General features: G+C 47.1%; 2 protein-coding genes across 9 annotated transcripts in view; one reads left to right on the top strand and one right to left on the bottom strand.

The window, feature by feature from the left end:
* The window catches only part of SH3YL1 (SH3 and SYLF domain containing 1), a 45808-nt gene extending 38038 nt beyond the window's left edge, over nt 1–7770 (bottom strand). For 2 of the 6 annotated variants that reach the window (XM_047782745.1, XM_047782743.1), the window contains exon 1: nt 7147–7763. In XM_047782745.1, coding sequence (XP_047638701.1) covers nt 7147 — 1 coding nt within the window. In that variant the 5' untranslated portion in view covers nt 7148–7763. Of the gene's footprint in view, nt 1–1513; nt 1993–7146 lie in introns of all 6 variants that reach the window. The other 4 variants (XM_047782740.1, XM_047782741.1, XM_047782742.1 and 1 more) reach the window with 4 other exon arrangements.
* A 184-nt stretch (nt 7771–7954) lies between these two features.
* Nucleotides 7955–20545, top strand: ACP1 (acid phosphatase 1). Of its 3 annotated transcripts, none has more exons than XM_047782733.1 (6): nt 7955–8070; nt 12361–12434; nt 12682–12795; nt 18738–18799; nt 20094–20199; nt 20295–20545. In XM_047782733.1, the coding sequence occupies exons 1-6, from the start codon at nt 8028–8030 to the stop codon at nt 20370–20372; spliced, it is 477 nt and encodes a 158-aa protein (XP_047638689.1). In that variant the 5' UTR covers nt 7955–8027; the 3' UTR covers nt 20373–20545. The 3 variants fall into 3 exon arrangements, with proteins under 3 accessions (XP_047638689.1, XP_047638688.1, XP_047638691.1); XM_047782732.1 differs by lacking the exon at nt 12682–12795 and adding an exon at nt 12521–12634; XM_047782735.1 differs by lacking the exons at nt 20094–20199; nt 20295–20545 and having other exon boundaries at nt 12521–12795.
* The last annotated feature ends 758 nt before the right edge of the window (nt 20546–21303 follow it).

The following is a 21303-nucleotide window of genomic DNA, read 5'->3' as shown; positions in this document are numbered from 1 at the left end:
TTGTATTCACTGGTAATTCTGAAATTTGAATTTTTAGGATCTAATACAAAGCTGCTCTTCATCTTCTCTATCATGTGTTTGTTTAAAATCCCACCATCACATTTTGATGGCGGTACTGAGATACCGAAGGGCTGACACTCCAGGAGCTCTGCTTTCCCTTGCAGTGGTGAATATGAAGCCCAGAAATGAACACAGGCAAATTCTCAGAAGCATGTCATTGTTAAATGGGGAAAGAATCAGGAGCCGTCCATTTAAGATCACGTCAGTTTCCTCGTGGCCTTTACATTTTCTCCGTTATGAATGCTCTGGTTACACAGTCTGCATTTAGAAGATCGTCAACAAAATACAAGCTAGAAAAATTCCAGGTGAATATCCTTTTGTAGCTATTCGGGCCTTTTTGGAAGTAGCTTTTGGTCATGACTTGACAAGCATCAGCAGCAGTTTTTGGTATTCCACAGGGACCGAGAAAAAGTATGCATAGTAGCACATTTCCAATCATCTAAGCTTCCAAGGCAGTGTTGACACATGGACAGCTTTTGAAAACCACAACCGGCGTGTAGAGACCCGAAGGGGGTCAGGTCCACCCCCATCTGACTGCTGCACAGGGGGAGGTCTGAGCTGGCAGGTGGCGCGAGGCAAACTGGGCCATAAGCAGCAAACTGGCTAACAGCACTTGTCCGTTTGCAAGGCACATATGCATTAATGCTTTACATTACGACTAGACGCAGCCTTTGTTTTCTTAGCTTTTGTTGGTATCTAAGCTGATCTGACCTTACTTTCTACAGAATGAATAAGGCACATGCAGAGGGTCCACTTTATCAGTTCTGTGGTCGGGAGAGAAATTCCCACCCACCCGTGTGTGCCCATGGCCCACGTATGCACTGCTTCGGTGCCACAACAGTGAGAAGCAGAGCGTTCTCCATGCCCTTGCCTGTCCCTGGCTGAGGAGGTCTCCGGGGCACAGCCACAAGTGGGACTGATGCAAAACCCCTGGACCAGCACATGGGGGAAGCTGCCCACCGCCCGGGACATGAGGGAGGCGTTCCTTTTACTGTGCTAGGAAATGAGATTCAGGGGGTTGTTATTGCAGTTGGCATTACCCAAATTATTATACTCAAAAAATTATTTCTGAGCTCTCCATCGCATTTGCTGAAGGAGAAAGATGGAAAAACATTTGTAATTTTCATTTTCTAACTCAGGACTAGACTTGACATGTTTTTATACACATTCTAATCACTTAATTAGTTTGGGGCAGTGGAAAAATGGTTAAAAGCACTTATCAAATATACCATATGTTAATAGCTTTCCCTTTGATTACATAGTATTCATAATAGACCATTTGCAAGTTCTTTTAAAAAAAAGCAAAGCAGTTGTTTTGCCTTTTCATTAAAAGTTAAACCTTTGCTACACCGAGTGCCCCCCTTAGTGTGTGTCTCAAGACAAATTCACATTCCTGAACTCTTCCCGGGCACCCTCCTGCGCCCTCTCCTCTGGCTTTAACCTCCCTGCTCACCTGGAGCAAGTGCAGCAGACAGGGACCCAGAGCAGGTTAAAGGGGGCGTGTTCCCCCTGCACGGCACCGTCAACGAGGCAGCCCTCGGGAGGGTGTATGGAAGGGCTGCAGCGCTCCCTCGGGAGGTGAGGCCCAGCCCAGGGGGCAGAGCCCTGTCCCACCAGGCCAGGCCCTCGGGATGCTGGCCCCTGGCAGCTGGGGTCTGGGCGTGGCGGGAGCCTGGCTGCAGCAGGGGCGGGGTCCTCGCGGCTCTGGGGGCTCTGGTTCCTGAGAGGAAGGGACTGTGGGAAGCACTTTCCAGGGCCTGCGGCCAGGTGGGCTCTGGCCACGCGATGACCTGCCTGTCCCTCCTGAGGAAGCTCAGCCGCGGGCCCATTTCAAATAAGTGGGATTAGGGGATCCGGTGCTGGCCTCAAAGGGGCGTCTGGAGCCAAGAGGCCCGGGGGACTTGGCACATCCAGCCTCCTGTGGCCTGTGACCTGAGGGCAGTTTTATATTTTTAGTGGTTGAAAAAAGTAAACCAAAAGAAGCATGGTATTTTGCATGAGAACACATTTTCAAAGAGGACAGCTGGACATTCGTCATCCGTTGTGTGGTAAAGATTCTGCACAGTGAACCCAGGTGGGAATGCTCTCGGGTAGTGAGAGTCACAGTCCAGCCACCAGGAGACTGGGTTACAGAAAAGTTCTCAATTACTATTCCAATTCAGTTTCATCAATAAAAATTTTGGAAGACTGTTTTCTCTCTTTTCGTGTGAGTGTCAACACATATCCTCCGTTTTGCCTCTTGGCCCCCAAAGCCTGACATGTGGGCTATCTGGCCTGAAAGGAGAAAACGCCAACATCCGACCTCTGAAAATACCACTCATTCTTCAAGACCAACTTTAAATGCAGCTTCCACTTGAAGCCCTCTGAGTAACTGAAATCTTAGCCCAGGGCTGAGGTTTGGCAAGATTCTGCCTCTCAGACTCTGCGATGTTTCCTAGACCTTGGAAGCAAAGTCATGGCTCATGGAAGAGCACCCTGAAGGGTCCTTTCTAGGTCCTCCCAGGAAAGGGTGGACAAAACCAGACCAAACCAAAGCAAAGCTAAGGTGCTCTGAGTGCAGGAAAGCAGCAAGCGGAGTCATCTCCGAAACCTCAAGCGGCCCCAGTGTCGAGGCTGCCCCAGCCTCAGTGCCAACGTCCCCTCCAGCCCGAAGGCACAGCAGGGCCAGAGCCCCTGCCTGCAGGAGGAAACTCCGCTGCAGCACCATCAATACCTTGCGACGCAACAGGATCAGCTTCGGAATTACTGGTAACGGAAGACCAAAAGCAAGTCTGAGTGGGCAGAGATGGCACAGGTCTGACACCTCTTCTTGACACCCTCCCTGGAAAGGGACTGAAACGAGGGCTCGGAACACGGTGCTTACATTTCTGGCTCTCGAGCCTGGGATTTGAGACCCACATCCACACATCTCTGCTGCTCTTGCCTGCAGCCTTTGTGGCCAGAAGCAGAGGCTCGCTCATACTCCCAGATGCTCACTACATCTCACTGGCCTGGATTCAACTGCAGGGGAAATTTGTCCTTTTCCTGCTGAATAGCTGTGCCTTTTATGTCAGATCTAGCATGGCTTTTCCGTTTCCGCCGATGCTGCCGCTGTAGTAGAGCAGGTGCCCTGTTTGCGAAACTTGAACAAGGGTCCACCTTGTGCCACAGAAGAGCTTTGTAACCAAAGCTGACCCACATCAGCATCGGACTGGGGGCTTTGGGGGCAGCTGTCAGAACTGCCTCTTTTGCAGGCTTTTCTGTCTGAACTTGCCGCAAGATTTTGTCTCCACAAGGGGGAGCCTGAGCACAAAGCCCTGCAGAGGAGCCCTTGGCAAGAGTTGGAGAGAAAACCTGGCCTCTGCTGGGGCTGCCCAGCCCAGCGCTGGGCCGCAGGGAACTCTGGGCTCTTGAAACACACGGACCAGTAAAACGCTTTTCTGCTAAAGCCAATTTGGATCAGATTTTCTGACACATTGCAACTAACGCATCGTCAATGATACATAAATCTTACCCCCCAGACTTTCTACTTTGAACTCTATCAACCAAGCAGAATTAAACCAGTCAAATAAGCAAATTCCACAGTTGAGAGTTGCTATTGCAAACATCCTGTGTAAGGACAGTCAGAGCCTCTTTTGTAAACAGGGGAAGGAAAGCAACCGGACTGGGGAATTCAGATGCAGCGTAGGCTGCCTGCAGCCCACACATTTGATCACTAAGCCTGAGTCTGGTCCCCGTGTCCCTGAAAACTGGGTGTCACAAGGCTCGTGGTGGTGAGGAGACTTTTGTGTTCAGCTGAACTCCGAAAGAGTCTGACTAAGGTGTTTGAATAGTATCAGATCCTATTAAATTTCTAATCAAAGCATCTTGCTTTGATTAGTTTCTCTGTCAGAGCCAACAAATAATAGCAACAATTTAGAGATGGGCCCCAATTCCGGTGCTCAGCATCTGGCTCGTCCACGTTTCCTCTGCTGTCCCATAAGCCGGAGTGGGTGCCCCTGCCATACCGTGAGCTGGAGCGAGCACGGTCTGATCAGCCTGTGAATGTCATTACATTGCTGAAGTGATGAAGATACAGGTCACTATTAAGTCATGGTTTGCATCTGAACATGCAAAAAAGTCTTAATTCTCTTGAATTCCAAGGCAAAGCAAATTATCTATAAATATTTGAACTTTCTCTAACAGAAGGATGGCTGCCAAACCTCAAGCCAAGAAAAGAGATGTAAATTTTTCTTTTAAAAGTAACTAAGATATTCAAAATCTTCACTTCTTAATTTTTAATTGACTTTTTTTTTTTCTTTTAGGGCCTCACAGGCAGGAACTCCAAAACTTCTTTTTTTTTAATTAAGAGGAACTGTACAGGAGTTCCCGTCATGGCTCAGTGGTTAACAGATCCGACTAGGAGCCATGAGCTTTCGTGTTCGATCCCTGGCCTTGCTCAGTGGGTTGGGGATCCGGCATTGCCGTGAGCTGTGGTGTAGGCTGCAGAAGTGGCTCGGATCCCACATTGCTGTGGCTCTGGTGTAGGCCGGCGGCTACGGCTCTGATTCGACCCCTAGCCTGGGAGCCTCCATATGCCGCGAGAGTAGCCCAAGAAATGGCAAAAGGACAAAAAAAAAAAAGGAACTGTACAATACTAGGACAAAATTTTTACTTTAGAAACTGAAAAAGCTTTAAATGAGCTTAAAATGTGAAAGTAGTTCCCATATTGATCAAAGGGCAATACACTCAGGGTTGGGGTCACTGGGCCAACAGCAACATTCCAATCCTACTTGGAGTAAATTGCCATCTGGGGTGAGAAAACCGACTGGTTTCCAGTCTAGCCCTCATGGGGTCTGGAAGGCAAGCAAGGTCAAGAAAGCCCCCCCCCCCCCATGCTTCATCATTCTGAGCTCAGGGCTTCCCAAACTTTCCTTCCGTCAGCAACATCTACTATATTATTTGCCTCAATGGACTCTCAATTATGAGAGGGCTATCTATAGGAACTTTTAAATACATCTTTATTTTGGCTATAAATCTTAGCCAAAAATAAAAGACTTTGAAATGTTGCCTTTAGCTTTATTAGAACATTATCATCTTGGACACCACTGCCTGATAACTATGGCCATTGTTTCTTTCTTTCTTTCTTTTCCTTTTTTAGGGCCGCACTAGCGGCATAAGGGCGTCCCCAGGCTAAGGGGCAGAATCCAAGCTGCAGCCCCGGTAACACAGAATCCAAGCCACGACTTCGACCTACACCACAGCTCACAGCAACAGAGGATCCCTGACCCACTGAGCGAGGCCAGGGATCAAACCCACGTCCTCATGGATACTAGTCGGATTTGTTTCTGCTGCGCCAAACGGGAACTCTGGCCATTGTTTCTTAAACTAACTCTTATCTTGCTGTGGTCTGGGTTTAATTCCTTTGTCTTAAGGATACAACGTTTGTCAGTTCTAGAAATCAAAACAGGTCTCACTGGTCAGGTCATTAACCATCTAATCCAAACTTCAAACTGATCATTTGAACCCAAACATTAGTTTGACCTGCGCTTCTTTCCTTGTCCCCCTGACCGCAGGCTTCGGATGAGAGGACAGCGGGCATGACTTCGGGCATGAGGAAACCCTTGACTTATATCCGCTTCACTTTTTCTCAGACTCAGAGCAGGACTACACCTGCCACTCCAGGCTGATCATTTAGTGTGAAAATGGATTCCTTCCAAAGAAAACAAAAATTCCCTGCTCTTAGGAGGATGTCTTATCAGGACACACTTGCACATAAGGCAACGTGCAGGACTTGTGACCATCGGTCATTCGGCAACAGGGTGGCAACATCCCCTCGACTTGTCAACATTCTCTTCTTCCCAGACACCGCACCCTTATTTCTAAACAGTGAGAAATTCCCTGAGAAAACATTCTGCATGGAATAAAAGCATCAGATCACTCTGGATGAGCAAAGATTTCTTTCTTTTAAATAATTGTTTTAATTTTACAAAAATGAGAGGTAGCAGTAACTCATTTTGTTTCAGCAGAACATTCGTAAACCATATCACCATGCCTCTTTAATTTAAGCATGACAAACAGGATGAAGTTATAACTTATTTTAACCTCCAGCTGGTCACTGCACAGATCTTCCAATAGCAGGTCACACAAAGGACTCAACAGTACTACGGAAACCTGTTATTTTGCTGAGGTGGGTGTGTGCAGATTTCCCAACTAACCCGTTATCAATTCAAGCATCTTCCACAACTCAATGAAAACTCTGATGAGGACAAGAAAGCAGGACACTCGTGTTCTGTATACAGAAGAAAATCTGAAAACTTCTCCCCTTGGTAGAACCTTCCAGGACCATCTTTCCTACTCCCTGTCGGGCAGGGGCCGCCTGTCTGTGTCACTGTCTCCAACTCAGCCTCAGCAGCAGCAGCAGGGGTAACACTGAATTATTTGTTGAAATGAAGTGAGAATGACACATTTCCAGCTGGCAGGGTAAATCTCATTACCTTGTGGTCATCTACCAATTCAGAGCAGTTTCCTATTTTTTTAAGCAAGGGAAAACCACCTCAGCAACATGGTCCAGTGCTCCCAGCCCCAGGGAGGCAGCCACTCTGCCCCAAGAGGTTTCCTGAAACCATGGCTGATCACAGGCAGGGCCAGGTGAGCTGCAGAGGGCCTGGGCCCTCCACCTCAGGGGGACCATGACTCCTGCCCCACAGTCAGAAGCATCTAAACCCAAATTGTCTAAAAAAGGACCAGAACCTCTACTGAAACAGATGGGAATGAAAAAGATAGTAACTAATACTTGGCTTTTCAAATATTACATATTTACAAATAACAAAAAATGAGTTATGATGATTAAAATTAAAATCTTAGAAGTTTTCTGTAAATTGAATCGCCTGGGGCTACACTTGAATCAGCCACCTTTGTGGAGAGTCCAGGGAGCTCTTAACTTCTGACATCTTGTGGGATATTTAAGTATTAATAGATGTGCAACAGCAAAAAATCCCAAAGACATCATTTCTCCCTCTTTCACCGAAGATTTACCCTCCCCAGCAAAACTTTTTAAAAGCAGGATAAGAGGGGTGGTCCCGATTCCAGGTGAGGTTCAGTGGCGTCACCGACACCTGTACTCACTTGTGACCCCGAGCCTCCTCCGCTCCGGCGCCCCTCGAGCTGCGGACACCTACCCAGGAAGAGGAAGGGCGCTCCCTGCTCGGCTCCGCCTCCCAGGGCAGGGACCGGTCTAGCGAGGTGCGCACCTGAGACAGGTGAGGGAGCAGGTAAACACCCGCTTTGGTCCAGGGCAAAGCACCTACTTTATACGTATTCGCAGGACAAAAACAGCAGCTAGGGAGGGTGTGCGCTCCCCTTCCTGGGTCCCAGGGCTGCTCCTGAAGCAGCCCATCTTTGACGACTGGGCAGCCTGGTGGCAGCCCTGTCGCAGAGGGAACTGTGAGCGGCGGTTCTGACCGGGGGACTAGGGGTCGAGGGTCAAGGGGCCCCGGGAGGCGCCCTTGGTAACCCGCCCACCCCTGACAGCAGGCCGCACGTTCGGCCGCGCGGCCCGGGTGAGGGACGCTCAACTGAACCCCAGGACTGACCCCTGACTCTCCGAGGACCCTTGGGGACCGATGAGGCCCCACCTCTCAGGCTTCAGTTTGAGGCCCCTAATCTCTGGGGTGGCGCTCGGGGCTACGCCCTCCCCCGCCCTCGGGTGGTCACGTCACCGAGCCCTGTGACCTGAATTCGTCCCCACTGAGCCCCTCCCCCTCCAGGTGGCCCTCAGCCCCGCCCCCTCCCCGCCCCTAGCCCCCCCACCCCCCGCAGGAGGCTCTCGGCCCCTCCTCCCTCTCACGGCGCTCGGGCCAGAATGTGCAGGCGCGAGACCGCACGCTCTCTTTAGGCGGAGCGGGGTCGGACTGCGCAGGCGCGTGGCGTGGGTTGCTGGCAGTGCGCCTGCGCCGCGCCGGAAGCATTTCGACGTGGTTACTGGGCGCCTCTTTGCGCGCGGGAAGATGGCCGAGCAGGTGACTAAGTCGGTGCTGTTCGTGTGTCTGGGTGAGACGCCGCTGATCTAACCCCAATCTGGAGGGCTGGGATGGGCTCCGTGAGCTCTGGGCTGCGCCGCTGGGCAGGGACGGTGAAGGGGAAGAGGCCAGAGAGGGGAGACCTGAGGGTCGGATGGGGCGCCGCGCTCTCTCCACGTCGCGCAGCTGCCCTGGCGGCTCTGCAGCGGGGTCTCCTTAACGTGCCGGGTTCTCTCTCCAAGGGCGTCCCCTCTCCCCTGTTCAGTCCTGTCTCCACTTCGGATCCCCTGTCCCCTGCCCGGTCCTCGGTGCAGGCCTGGGCCTCTTACTTCTGCACAGCTCTTTCCCCAAGACCGAGTCCCCTTTCGCGCGGAGTACCTGCACTCCAGGCGTGAGCTCTCTGCATTGCACCGGCCTAGAATCCCTTTTTCATCTTCATCCCATAGACCCAACGCCGCTGGATTGATTTGTCTCTTAAGGGCCTCCTGATTCCCGGAAACCCCTGACAACACTGGCTTGTTGGCCTGTTTGGCCACTGCCCACAAGTGGATCTGACCTGAAGGCAGATGGAATGGGAGGGTTTAGGATTTGGTTGTAACAGCCAGATCAGGCAGCCGGATTCCCCAGGTCGCCATGACAGCCCGTGTACCGGTGTTCCTATACGTGAAAATAAAGAATTTTTAAAATGTTTTAATTTTTCAGGTAACTTCCAGCTCAGAATTATTTTGATTTTTAGGATTTCAGCAGTTAGCCTCCCTTACTCAAAATGAAGTGCACTTTCCCTTAAGCTTTCCAGAGTATTCCTTTGATGCAGACCACAGGGTTCTATTCCTCGGTGCGTTCATCTGTCTCCTTCATTCCTCAGAGAGGAAGGCCTGAATGGTCAGTAGTCCAGTGACTTTGAATCTTCGCATATGTGTGTTTCCTGCAGAATAGCGCTTCCTTTTTAGGTGCCCCTTCAGGAAGACCAAAGAAGTCTGCCTGGTCTCCCCACTATCCTCTTTCACCCACACCCTCAGGCTTGCTCGTTTCTAGCACTTCACGTGCTCTGCATGGGCCTTCCCTCGTGGAAGTCCATTTTGCATATTACCCGACAGCCTTTCCAAAAGGTCAGACCCAAGTATTCCCTTCTTTCCTTTTCCCAGATCCTCTAAGTGGAGCTGAGTTGTTCCTGCGACCCTTTTTATAGATAACCTTTCCTCCCTCAGCTTTTATTATGATTATTTGTTAGCCTCCTCAGATTATAGCTAGATGTAGCCCTCTTGATGGCAATAACTGTGGCTTATTTTTCTTTGTATTTCCAGCTGTAGGACAAAATAAGATGCTCACTAACTATTTGCAGCATTAAATTTCTAGGAGGGGAAAAGTAAGTTTTGACAGTAGGCATCATTCGTTTTTTAAGCCCTCCACTGAAGGCTGAGGGATGGTGGGAACACATTTATTAAAGGGCAGTTCAGTTCAGGTTGGGCATCTCATGGAGTTCCAAGGCCTTGTTTGTTTCACTTAGTATTGTTGCTTAGGTTGACATAATGCGCCACGGTGGCTCTTAATGGGAGATGTTTGCTTGTATGTATTTATGTATATATTTATTTTCAGTACTTTAATTTTTTATTTTTTTTAGCAACTGCCATGGTGCCAGGCACTGTTCTGAGGGCTTCAGAAAGTGAGCAAAACACAAAAATCCCTGCACCTCCGGAGCTCACATTCTGTCATCAACAGTCAAGTACTTGGTTACACAGTCAGTTGGTGTAAGGACAGGAAGGCAGGAAAGGCGGTGGGAGTGGGGTGCAGTTTTAAGAAAGGTGTTCAGGGAGAGACTTATCAGGAGGGTGACACTTGAGCAAAGACTTGAAAGAGGAGAGGAAGTAAGCATGAGTTATTTCAGAAAAGCTTCTTGGATCCAGAGGAAAGTGCCTGAAAGATTTTGAAATGAGGGGGCTGGCCGTGTTCAGGAAAGACAGGGAAGCTACAGAAGTGGGCCTGGGTGACCTAGTACTGTCTCTGCAGACCCTCCTCTGTAGCTCGGGACTCAGAGATAATGTGCGTAACTGCTTTCTCAGTGTCCGGTGGATTCATAACTAGTACCATTCTTGGCGCATAGGGCAGAAGTGACTTGCTCACATGCAGTGAGCTTTCTGGGGCAGGAATCTGCAAGCTTTTTATGCAAAGAGCCAGAGAACAGGTCCTGCCAAAGGCGTGGTGCCAAAGCAGCCTAGCCAGTTGTAGACTCTTGTGCTCGGCTGTAAGCATTTACTTGTGGACACCGGGATTTGAATTCCCTGTGATAGTCCCATGTCTCAAGATGCTTTGCTTTTGAGATTTTCCAACTGTTTAAAAATGTGAAATTGATTTTTAGCATCAAGATCTGTATAAAGTGGTGGGTCCTGAGCCCTAGTTTTTTGGACCCACATTTAGGTCCTGTGGGGGATAGGTCTGGTGAGGCTTTGGAGGATTTTGAGCAGAGGTGGGACGATTTGAGAGCAGTGTTCAGTAATTGAGATTAGACTCAGGGGTGGAGGCGAGGGCCACAGGAGGGAGACCAGCCATGTGCAGAGCTTGTATGTTGGGCCAGAGCTTTGCTGGTGGAGGTGGTGAGACAGATGTCGAGTTCTGGAGAGATTTGGGGTCACTGTGGCATTTCGCATGGTAGCCTGTATGCAGGACAGTAAGAACAGTATTTCAGAAATGTTTAAGTTTTGTTGTTTCAGAACATTTATTTGGATTTTTTTCACACTGAAGTGCAGGGAAGCATTAAATGTATTACATTGGTAAAGGCAATGGCAGAGGAGAATAGAACTCCTTATTTTGGCAAGATCATTGAGTGTTTTAGGTTTTCATGCTAGAGAGTGCGTGCCATTAGTCATGTCCCAGCCAGTGGGTGGGAGATGAGAACCTGTTAAGGGTGTCAGATTACCGTTTTCCTACAATTGGTGTTTAAATACCCTTTGTCCCTTAAAGATCAGCCATAATTGTTTTTTTTTTTCCTGATAAGAAATTTTCTTATTATCGTTATGCTTTTTAGAATCTTTTCCTGTGCTCCTATAGTATGTTGCTTGTCTGTCAGCATTTATTCTCTTGTTTTTATTATAGCTAATTCTGTATCTCCTGTGACTACTTTGCTTAGCATGTGATGGAAATATTTGGAAAGACAATTTCGTCTTTGATCTTTTTCCCCTGTGTAGTAAGGAATGTGGCTTCATCCAGTGAAGAGTCTTGCCTTTGTCCTGTCTCCTGGGAGGTACCCTCCAAACCCCTTGGAATCCCCTTGGAGTATAGGAGTGTCCTGTGGTTCAGGGACAGCCCCTACACAGTGTGCGCTGAGGAGGTCTCTTGGAGTGGGGGCTGGAGATTGAATTCAACCACAGGCCAGTAATTCAACTACTTGTGCTTACTAATGAAGCCCCAGTAGATCCTGGCACTGGAGCTCTGGTGGGCATCCTGGGTTGGCAGTATTGTCACACATGGGGATGGGAAGGTGGCATGTCCCGTAAGACCAGAAAGTTTCCTGTTTGGAATTCTCCCAGAATCTTCACGGTGCTCTCTGACTGGTTCTGCTCTGTATCTTTTTGTGATGATAAAACTCTGATTGTAAGCATAGGGTTTTCCTGAGTTCTGAAGTCCTAGAGTAATACTGAACCTATGAAGGCCCCCGAATTTGTTTGTGGCCATCTGATTTGAAGAGAGGGTAGCCTTTAGGGATCCGGGAACTTGCCGCTGCTGCTGTAAGTTCTGGGCACAGTGGAGGGCCTGGAGGGTCGTCGCCACCCCAGCTGCTGACTCCGGGTCACGGCGTTCAAGCAAGGGCTCTGCACAGGTCTCGTGGTAGAAGTTTATGTACAACTGTCCAAAGTGCACTGTGTGTTACGCCCAAACACACTTGCTTGTGTATTCTGTGAAACAGCATTCATCTTTATTATGTGCAGTGTATTTGGAAATACGTATTTTAAACTTGATTCTGTGGTATTTCATTTTAAAATAGACGAGTTGCAACCCACTTCATTGATTACATGGCTCCCTTCTGGGTCAGTGATAGCAAACTGAAAGATGATGCTTTCCGTTCTGGTTGTTCTGGTGTCTTCTCATCTGCCTGTGAGTGCTTGAGCCATTGGCGTGAAATCATTGCGGGGGTTTGGTCAGCTGTTGGCGCAGGTTCTACCATGTGCTGGTAGGGCGAGCCCCTCGAAGACACATGTTGGCCTCACTCTCCTCGCTGCCCCAGGTGTGTGACGTCGTTCACGGCTTGTGTGGTGCTGGAACCCCGCACCCGCCCTTCCGTCAGACTTGACACTCACGCTCTGCCTCCTCCCTCCCCCCTTTTAAGGTAACATCTGTCGATCACCCATCGCAGAAGCGGTTTTCAGAAAACTCGTAACTGATCAAAACGTTTCAGATAATGTAAGTACTGTTCATTTTCTTAAGGAGGCCAACCTGAATGCCTTTGGGTTGAAATTTCGAAAAAAAATTCTTTTTTTCTCCTGCAGTGGAGGATAGACAGTGCAGCGACGTCCACGTATGAACTAGGAAACCCTCCTGATTACCGGGGGCAGGCTTGCATGAAGAGGCATGGTGTCCCCATGAGTCACATTGCCCGGCAGGTACCGTACTTGACCTTGAAGATATCCTTGTGTGTTTTGTGTTGCAGTGGGTCATTGACAGCAGCGCTGTTTCTGATTGGAACGTGGGCCGGTCACCAGATCCAAGAGCTGTGAGCTGCCTAAGACATCATGGCATTAACACAGGCCATAAAGCAAGACAGGTAGAAGAGACCTTGTTTAATTTCTAATACGTTGATTCCATAACCTGAGCGGTTGTGAGAGGCTTAATCAGGCTTACCTGTAAGGACTGTGTGTAGTCAGGGTCAGCATAACCAGCCACAGTGCATCGTTCTGGTTCCACAGTTCCGAAGGATTTATGTGGCCTTGGAATTTACTGGTTAAAACGCACAGTGGAGAGAGCCCTGCCTACGAGCGGGAAGACCTGAGGTGTGGTCTCCTTTTTCTTTCTATCTGCGTGGTCTTTAAGCATTTAAGCCATGGTGACTTAGGCTGCTGCCGCTACAAAGTTACTGCTCAAAGGCAGTTCTGCTTTAAGTTCAAAAACAGTTTCAGCAGTGACGCACCTTGGAAACACAGGTTAACGCTGATAGGGATGTGTAGCCCGCAGACCAGCAGTAATACTCGGGTTTGGGTTCTGGAGCGCAGCCCAGTGCAGTGTCTGGGGAAAGATAGTGTGCCTTATCTGCTCTGTCCCTTACAGATGCCACAAGCTTGTGGCTCTTGCACTTTGGGCATGTGGCCAGTGTGGCGGAGGCTGAACGAATAGTTTGAACTGACTTCAGTAGCCCCTTGGTCTAGTGGGCACCTCACTGGGCTGCAGGGTTCTAGCTCATGGAACCAGAGAGGGGGGCTGTGGGCTGAGGTTCTCACAGTAGCAGTTGTGGTGAGATGGCTGGAGAGCGGGCACCCTGCCCCTCCCTGGCTTGGAGCTGTGGGTGTCGCGCTGGGAGCTCCAGAACCACAGGAACCAGCTTCTAAGGGGTCGGCTCCCTGTCCGATGCAGAGGATGTGGTACGTTTTTCTGCGGGGACTGTGATTTTTAGCAGCATGTTAATGGAGTTTGAACCAGATTTGTAAAAAATCCGGCTAAAGTCTAACTTCCTTTTGTATCCATCATGAGGAAACCTACAGCTCTGTAGGCCAAGCAAAAGGCCACGTCCCGAGATGAGCCAGCTTTTAAGGCTTCAAAGTGAGAAGCCAAGTGTTTTGAAAATTAGTCGTCAAACATAGTGCATGCTTTTAAGTGTGGGTGGCAATATCAGTGCTTGAATCAGAATTTTTTGTAAGACTAAAGGCTCATTCGTCATTGTTACAGCAAACCTTGTCTACTTAAAACTTTCCAGGTTGCTTTGCCACACGATGTCATGTTTTAGATTCTGCTCCTCTCAATTTTTATTAATTACGGAAGTGAGTAGTTAGTTGGTAAACCCATTTTGCAGATCAAGAAACAGTTCTAGAGAGAAAATAAATGACCTACTGAAGGTTACCCAGCTGCAAAGTGGTAGAACTAGGATTTAACTACAGGTTTCTGTATTTGTTTTATAAAAAACTCAAGGAGTTCCCGTTGTGGCTCAGTGGTTAACGAATCCAACTAGGAACCATGAGGTTGTGGGTTTGATCCCTGGCTTCGATCAGTGGGTTAAGGATCCGGCGTTGCCATGAGCTGTGGTGTAGGTCGCAGATGTGGCTCAGATCCTGCATTGCTGTGGCTCTGGCATAGGCCGACAGCTACAGCTCCAATTAGATCCCTAGCCTGGAAACCTCCATATGCCACGGGTGTGGCCCTAAAAAGACAAAAATAAATAATTAAGTAATAAAAAATAAAAAAAAAAATTTAGAAGTGTGAGCCAAGAAATTCACAAAATTACCGTAGAAATAACTTTTAGTATGTTAATAATGTCTCTGAAATTTGTAATACACACATTATGTGGTTTAGATAACTTTACCCTTAGATCCGTGAACTTCTAATTTCTGGCTATTTCAGTTGATTCTGCATGTTAATAATTTACTATTTAAATTAACTGTTTTAGGGAATTCCTGTCATGGCTTGATGGTTAATGAATCTGACTGGGAACCATGAGGATTCGGGTTCGATCCCTGGCCTTGCTCAGTGGGTTGGGGATCCAGTGTTGCCGTGAGCTGTGGTGTAGGTTGTAGATGCGGCTCGGATCTGGCGTTGCTGTGGCTCTGGTGTAGGCCTGTGGCTGCAGCTCCCATTAGACCCCTAGCCTGGGAACCTCCCTATGCGGCGAGAGTGGCCCTAGAAAAGGCAAAAAGACAAAAAAAAAAGAAAGAAAAATTTAGCTGTTTTTAAGGACCTCGCCCTTTATTAAGTAGAATTTTCATTGGACAGAGATTAAACATTTTTTATATCGTTTTTCCATTCTAGTCTCTTTGGGGTTTTTTATACCTTGCCCGTTTCTACTTTCCATTTTTTAAAATAATGTAGATTTATTTTGAATAATCCTTTAGAATTATGAGCACTCATACTTTCATGTTTTCTATTTTTAAGATCATATTTTTTCGTATATTAGAAGTATATAATAAAAGTGGGATGCTAATGAAGTGCACATGTCTTTAAAAGCTGGAAACTTTATTGTTTAAGAACACATGTAATTACCAGTTTTAGAAGTAGTATTTCCACATGATCTGTTTGTTTCTCTCTTTCTTTCTTTTCTTTTTCCTGTCGCTTCTAAGACTGTTTTCTCAACCTTTTTTTTTTTTTTTTTTAATTTCAGAGTCTATGTCACTGCTGTGGCGGGTTCAATCTCTGGCCCAAGATTCTCCGCATTTGAGGGTTTGGCCAAAAAATAAAAAAGAAAGAAATGTCGAAGTCCTAGTAAGATGTGTTTTATAGTCAGAATCACAGCAGATCTTTGCTGTTTTTTTAGCATTTTTCTAATGTTTACAGATTTCCTTTTTAGTGCATGTCAGCAACTTGAGAGCTGTTTGGTAATAGTTCTATTAAATCTGCTTTTGGTAGATAAAATATGTTTAGGGTGCTTTCTCTTCTTAATGCATGCGCTCAGTTCTCGAGTCTGGGACCTCTCCACATCCGGGTAGCTCTGCGGGATGTTTATCTTATCAGACATTCTTTCCCCTTCGCAGTAAACTTTATTTGACACTCCCACAGATTGTCAGTGTGCTCAGTGCATTTTTACAGCGTGACCAGCACATTTCCACTCCAGAGGCCACCACGAAAAGCGAAATGCGTCCACCTTTTCGACTGCGTGGCACGGGGGTCCTCGAGTGTGGGCCTTCCTGCCAGCGTCTCCCTGTGACAGGCTCCATGTTGTTGCTCCCGACAGAGGGCCGGTCGGCTTCATTCAAGGCGTCGGCGTTGCTGCACAGACAGGCCGCGGTTTACCAGGCCCGCTCCTGGCATGCGCTCGAGTCGCTTCTGGTTTGGGGCTGAGTCTACTGGGAGTTTTTTTGATACGTGTGCAGTTCTGTTGCATACACACCCAGCGTCACACACTGTGTCAGGTGGGACACATTACACTTTGTCAGAGTGGAGCAGCTGCGTAGAACAGTTGGCTCTTGCTCCCCTTTCTCTTAAAATTTTTGTCAATGATAGTATTTCTACTTTAATCATTTGGAAGGATTCACCTAACCCATTGTCTTTTGTGGTTTCCTGCAATTGCTAGCATTTTCTTCTGTCTTTAGTTTTTTTGGTGTGTAGTTTCCAGCAGTTTTATGTGGTCGAATTTGCTTCCTGAATTTGTGCCTTGATGGTTTTCATCAGTACTGGAAAATTCTGGGCTGTTTTCCTTTTATAGTTTGTTTCTCCTCATTCTTCTGAAGTTCAGCCTAAGTGTATTTTGGACATAAGTTTCTTTTTCTACTTTCTCCATCCTTTTCACTCTCTGTTTTTCAGTCTGAGATTTCTTACTGACCTGTTTTGTGATGTACTAATTTTTCTAATGTTTTTAAACAGTCCGTTAAGCCTCCGTTCATTGAATATGGTACCTGTTACTGTATTTAATTCTTTACTTGATTTTTGAAAAGTTGATTCCAGCTTTCTGGTGAAATCCTACATCTTGTCCTGAACTTTCTTGAACAATACTGATCACAATTTGTTTTTGTCTTTTTGTCTTTTTAGGACTGTACCCACAACATATGGAGGTTTCCAGACTAGGGGTCCAATTGGAGCTGTAACTGCAGGCCACAGCCACAACCACAGTAACACGGGATCTGAACCACATCTGTGACCTACACCACAGCTTATGGCAACACCGGATCCTTAACCCACTGAGCGAGGCCAGGGATCAAACCTGCATCCTCATGGCTGCTAGTTGGGTTTGTTAACCACTGAGCCACAGTGGGAACTTGGGCCATTGTTTCTTAAACTAATTCTTATCTTTCTGTGGCCTGGGATTTTGTTGCTTCTGAGTCTGGCTGTCATGGGAGCAGGTTAATGGTTGTGCAGAGGTGTTTGGTTTTGATGGGCTTTTTCTAACTTTTTTGGCAATAGGGTTGTTTTGCCACAAACTATTTGATTTATGGCTGCGAGAAGAACTTTACCATGCGCTTTCTTAGAAGATGTTGATTGTAGCTGTTCCCTTCCTTTCTCAATTATTTTAGCATCCAGACATCGCATAGCTACATGTGGCTGTCAGTTACTAAGTCTTTGTGAGGATCTGCAATTGAAGTCATTCCATTAACAGCAGTGCTTAATATTTAATCCCAGGATATTTCCCAAACAACTAATTTGGGGAAATAGCTTGTATATGTTCTAATAGATTTTAAAATAAGTTAGTGCCTTAGGAACAGTGACAAAATTTAGTGCCAGTACTTTGCTACACTAAAAATTAATGTAAGCGCACAGCCAGACCCAAATTTTATTACTTCTTTTTTGGTCACACCTGCAGCATATGCAAATTCCCAGGCCAGGGATCAAATCTGAGCTGCAGCTGTGACCTACACCACAGCTTTAGCAACTCCAGATCCTTAGCCCACTGCACAGAGCTGGGGATTGAAACCAAACCTCAGCAGTGACCTGAGCCACGCCAGAGACAGTGCTGGATCTTTAACCCACTGTGCCATGGCAGGAACGCCAAGATTTGCTCTTTTTTAGCAGAGTAATGAGTATATTTATTGTTCTTTTGCCACCCTGATTGTAGTAGTGCCACACTTCTGTTTAACTGGATTTTGGGGAGTTTCTCTGTAGCTTCATTGTACCACTAAATTTTAGAGGGTTTTTTAATGAGGAAGAGGAATATTGAAATTGCATTCTTAGAAATTGTTTCTACCTTCATTTTGTGTCATGTTTATATTTCTCCCTCTTTTTTAAATGGGCCATTTTTTAGATTGAAATATAGTTAATTTACAGTGTTGTGTTAGTTTCAGATGCATGGCAAAGTGATTCAGTTATACATATAAATATGTATCTATTATTTTTGTTTTCCATTATAGATTATTAAAGATACTGAATAGAGTTGTTCTTTCTTTTTCTGTCATTATTTATAATATTCAAGAGTTGTGAAGTAGTTTTCATTTGTATTTTAGTGGGCTTATATTTATAAATGGTGCCAGAAACAACACAGGGTTTAGGTTAGAATCAGTAAAAATAGCGAGTGGCCCTCTCCTCCTGTCCTGATTATGGATAATTCAGTTCGAATGAGGACGATCTAGAGACTAGTTCCTCAAGTTCCTTCTTGATGGGTCTTCCTGAGCACCTGCTTGCAGCGGCATCTCCCCGACTCGTCCCTGCTTCCCTGGTGCCTCCGTGAGCTGCTGGCCCCGCAGGAGGGGAGCCGTCCCTCCATCCTGCAGTCAGTACCCATTGCTGGGCTCAGGATGGTGCTTATGCCATGAGATACAGGGCTCCGTATGGGACATTTAATAAGTTAACTGAATTATACTTTGTTTCCTAGAAATCAAAGTCTAACCTTTGCATCTACATGTTACACTGTTTCATGATTATTCCAAGGAACTTTATAGTGTAAAATTTCTTTGTAATACAGTTTCAGGAAGTTAGAGTAATTCTATTTTAACTCTGAAGTACCCTAAATTATTTCTCTTAGTGAGTAGCAGACAAGTATAGCCTTTTTTTTTTTTTTTTTTTTAAGTCTGTTTTGGATCTTCTAGGCTTGTTGGTCTAAATGTAAACATTATCTTTTGACTTCTCATTCACTTCTAGATTACCAAAGAAGACTTTGCCACTTTTGATTACATACTGTGTATGGATGAAAGCAACCTGAGGTAATCACATTTTTAAAGGGTATTTCTTTTTAATTCAGCTCCTAATAGGCCAGGCAGTTTGTTGTCCTAAATGACTGTGTTATTGCCTTAAAGATGGAACATACGTAATAATGATCACGATGTACAGAGTTACTTCTTTAGAGTAGCGTAGCATCCAGAGACTCGTGGAGAGTGGGAGGACCTTTCCACTGCGCCACACCCTTGCATGAGGAACGTCTGATTACACTGAACTGTGCTTTGTGGGAGCTTGAGTTTCTTCCTGCTGCAGGGGTTCCTGGAGAGTGTGGTGTTTCATTGTTTCTCATTTCATTCCCCTTTCCTGCTGCCCCACCCCCAACCCGAAGAAAGACTGACAAAAAAGAAAACCTTTTACTCTATTTAAATTGTTGGGGAGTTCCATCTTGGCACAGCAGAAACGAATCCAACTAGGAACCATGAGCTTGCAGGTTCGATCCCTGGCCTCGCTCAGTGGGTTAAGGATCCAGCATCGCCGTGAGATGTGGTGTAGGTCGCAGACTCAGCTCAGATCTGGCATTGTTATAGCTCTGGCGTAGGCCGGCAGCAGCAGCTCCAATTAGACCTTTAGTCTGGGAACCTCCACATGCCACGGGTGCGGCCCTAAAGAGACGAAAGACAAAAAAAAAAAAGAATAAGATTGTTGATTGTCTTAATTTAAAAGACAGAAGTTGTTAGACTAGGTATTGGATACAAATGGCTCACCAAATGCCTGTGGGTCTGTGCTCCGCAGCCAAAGCACTTCCTCTAGAGATTCTCGCTGTTGCCCCACTTTATCAAAGAAGTTGAGGCAGGTTCACTGGTGCTGCGGCGGGTGTGGTGGAATTTTAGCCTGGGCTCCTGGAGGCTTGTGAGTCACCACTGTGCCATGTGGCCTCACTTGTGCATTTGATCCCAGGGGCATGAATTTGCAGAAAGGAAGGTGGGGGCATTTCTTTAGCTGTGTGCTCCTTTTCTGTATTATCAACAACATCTTGTTGAGTTCAATTCTGTCACCTTTGTTAGTCTCAGAAACATGGGCTTCTAAGAGGAGACATACTCAGTCTCTGGCCAAGGATGCATGTTTGGGTAGAGAGGGTGAAGTCCTGTGCCGTTGCAGCTCCACTGCCCGTGACTGCGCCGCCGGGGCCCAGGCAGAGCTGCTCGCCTGTTGATTTCCTTTCTAAATCAGGTCACTGTCTCTGGGTCTTGCTATGGATGCTTGTAAAACCCTAGCAGATGTCCCCGTTTAGCTCAAAACCACGATTCAGAAAACTAAGTTCATGTTTCAATTTCGCAGAGATTTGAATAGAAAAGGTAATCAAGTTAAAAACCGCAGAGCGAAAATTGAGCTACTTGGGAGCTACGATCCACAAAAACAGCTCATTATCGAGGACCCCTATTATGTAAGTACGTTCCCGTCTGTGCTCGGGGCTGTGCCCGCACGTGGGCTCAGACCTCTGATGGCACGTCTGTCACTTCCTCTTCCCTGTGCTCGCAGGGCAACGACTCCGACTTCGAGGCCGTCTACCAGCAGTGTGTGCGGTGCTGCAGAGCCTTCCTCGAGAAGGTGCACTGAGCCGGCCGCCTCCCGCCGAGGCCCCTTCTCAGTCCAGTGGCACGGCGAGCTGCCCCCAGCGCAGGGTCACAGCCCTTTCCTCTGTCGACTCGCTGTTTCTTACCCTAAAAGACCTTTGTAGATGGACATCAGCTGTGTTTTACAGAAACGAGTAAATAAAATTTTTGATCGAGTTTATGGGGTAAGTGTTCTTAGACTAGTTGCCCCACTTTGTCCCAGTTACAAACATGGTGGAGCAGACAGAACAGCAGAGTGACAGCGCGGGACCCAGTGGCCCAGTCAGCATCTGAGCCTCTTGCTGCCTGTCCCCCGCCCTCCCCGCCTCCTGACCCGCGTGGCCGTGGCCGTTCCTGCGCCGCCTCCTGACGCAGGGGCCTGGGGAGGAAGTCCGTTGCCCGCACGGTGCACACGTGTCCGCTCCTGATAAGAAAGACGAAGATGGGCGGGTTGATCGTGGGCCTCGTTGCTCCGCCTTAGTTTGCGTCTGTCTGGTTTGTTTCCTAAGGAAGTCAGCTCCTTGATCCCATTTGAACTTGAGTTCTGTCCACAAGGAAGGAATCTGTGTGCTGGTTCATCTTACGGTCAGTTTGAGGGACGCGTCTGCTTTTATGCATCTATCTATCTGTCTGTCTGTCTACCCGGATGTCAAATATCGCTCAGCTCAGGTGGGAAAAAAATTATAACTTGGAAAAAGCTCTTCTTTGTCGGATGCTTAAATGTTGCTATGTTAAGTATTCTTTTTATCAGTGCTTAGTTTATGGGCAAATATAGGTAATTTCTGTGTACTTTGAGATAACTAAAATTCCCCATATGGATAAATGTCAGAAAAGATTGTTTTCAGTAAACTGGGGAAATATAAAAACACAGCTAAGACGCAAGTCTGGTGTCGGCCTGTTTTGTCGCCGACAGGGGAAGAAGCGTCAGCGCATGG

This window comes from Phacochoerus africanus, chromosome 5 (assembly GCF_016906955.1).
Source record: "Phacochoerus africanus isolate WHEZ1 chromosome 5, ROS_Pafr_v1, whole genome shotgun sequence".
NCBI lineage: Eukaryota > Metazoa > Chordata > Mammalia > Artiodactyla > Suidae > Phacochoerus > Phacochoerus africanus.
Note: the sequence above shows the minus strand (reverse complement) of the source record. Positions and strands in the feature narration are given on the sequence as shown.

Bases quoted from the DNA above. Each gene is read 5' to 3' on its own strand.
- ACP1 (XM_047782733.1), top strand. From the start codon at position 8,028: ATGGCCGAGCAGGTGACTAAGTCGGTGCTGTTCGTGTGTCTGG. The intron at 12,796-18,737 runs GTAGAAGAGACC...ATTCACTTCTAG, and splicing joins CAGGCCATAAAGCAAGACAG to ATTACCAAAGAAGACTTTGC. The intron at 20,200-20,294 runs GTAAGTACGTTC...CTGTGCTCGCAG, and splicing joins TTATCGAGGACCCCTATTAT to GGCAACGACTCCGACTTCGA.